The 1,503-nt window shown below is 37.4% G+C and overlaps 1 protein-coding gene across 1 annotated transcript; it reads right to left on the reverse strand.

The window, feature by feature from the left end:
- On the reverse strand, window positions 1-1,254 carry LOC125479017 (transcription factor bHLH162-like). The gene is made up of 3 exons (XM_048588012.1): window positions 1,011-1,254; window positions 390-746; window positions 1-253 (listed from the first exon to the last, which is right to left on the reverse strand). The coding sequence occupies exons 1-3, from the start codon at window positions 1,149-1,151 to the stop codon at window positions 188-190; spliced, it is 564 nt and encodes a 187-aa protein (XP_048443969.1). The 5' UTR covers window positions 1,152-1,254; the 3' UTR covers window positions 1-187.
- Between the last annotated feature and the right edge of the window lie 249 nt (window positions 1,255-1,503).

Raw genomic sequence — 1,503 nt, forward strand, 5'->3', positions numbered from 1 at the left:
TACATATATATATATATATATATATATATTAATTGATTTGTTGACCATTAGCTCAATGGCTCGTCCAGCAACTGTGAACATCAGTTTATCCTAATTAAGCATCTCTCTCCTTTCGGATCTCTTTCATGATGCAGTTGCTAAAACCTTATTTATAAATCTTCAGTTTTCAAAAGGTAAAGCTAGCGAGCTACATCAAATCCTGTAGTCTCTGCAATACCGTCGAAGTATCTACTCCAACTCTAGAAATTTTGACCTACAAAGAATCATCACCAAAATAAAATTAATTAATTCCGTTTCATAAATGACCTTAATTAATTGTTTTAGTATTTTTTTTAAGGTTAAAATAAAGGGTAAGACGATATTAGCTTCTCGGATAAATGTTTTAGTACCTGAGCATGCACCGAGTGGAAAACTTTATCGCCTATGGTGGTAAAGCTAGCACTGACAACTTCAGCTCCTTCTTCCTCAAGAACACTGATGACTTCATAAAACATGAAGTTCTTATTCAACCCACTGATCAGCATCACTTCTATGCTTGAACCCGAGTCTCTTAATTCAATAACTGGCAATCTTGAGCCCATCATCGCGGTTTTTTCTGGGTCAATATAGCCAATGTCAGACTTAGAACTGCCTAATTGTGACCTCATTGCTCTCTCCTTCCTCTCTTTCAGATTCTCGATTCTCTCTCTCAGTTTCTTTATATAGGATGCCGCAGTATCAAGCTGATTTTGCTGTGACATGGTATCCTGATCAATAGGGGAAAGGAATATTGCAATCAGTAAAGCCAATAATAAAATTTGATTTCTATTGAAATATTTTAATTAAGGATCAACGTTCTCTCATCCCAGATATTTGATATGTTACGTCATTAGATTATTGAATGATTCATATTCACCGTCTTACAACATAACATGTCATAAATGATACAGTGAATCATTTTTCCATTCTTAAGTAAAGGGATACTGATCTTTCAAAGCTAGTTAGAGAGGGTGATGACTATATTTGTATACCTTGGAGTTGGTGGTTTTGAAGTGTTGAGGAGGAACAAGTGAAGCAAGCTTGAAGCAGAGACTTTTCATGTGAATTCTTCTGTTTCTTTCCACTGTCTTCCTGTCCGGTTTGGAAGAAGACTCACTGTTACACCTCTTCATCCTCTCTCTCTCTCTCTCTCTCTCTCTCTCTCTCTCTCTAAAAAGAAGCAAAAGCCACAACACCCAAAATCCAAGGAAGCATGAAAAGCAAGAAATAGAGAGCAAATTAAGGGAGAGACTTTGGAAATAAGGAGGAGAGACTTTGGAAATTAGGAGGAGCTTACTGTAACGTGGATGCTTATATATAGTTGAAGCTACTAGTCCAGCCGATATAAGCAAAAACGAGTAAGGGGAACATACACTGAACTTTCGATGTCATTAACCTCACAAGCAACTGGGGCCTGCCCTAGCAGATATAAAGAAAGATTACGTGGCGGGATCTGAATTGGGTAGGACCCATTCTGGTTCTCGT

This window comes from the organism of the source record quoted next, unplaced genomic scaffold (genome assembly GCF_019419815.1).
Source record: "Pyrus x bretschneideri cultivar Hongxiangsu unplaced genomic scaffold, Pyrus_bretschneideri_v1 Contig27, whole genome shotgun sequence".
Lineage (NCBI taxonomy): Eukaryota > Viridiplantae > Streptophyta > Magnoliopsida > Rosales > Rosaceae > Pyrus > Pyrus x bretschneideri.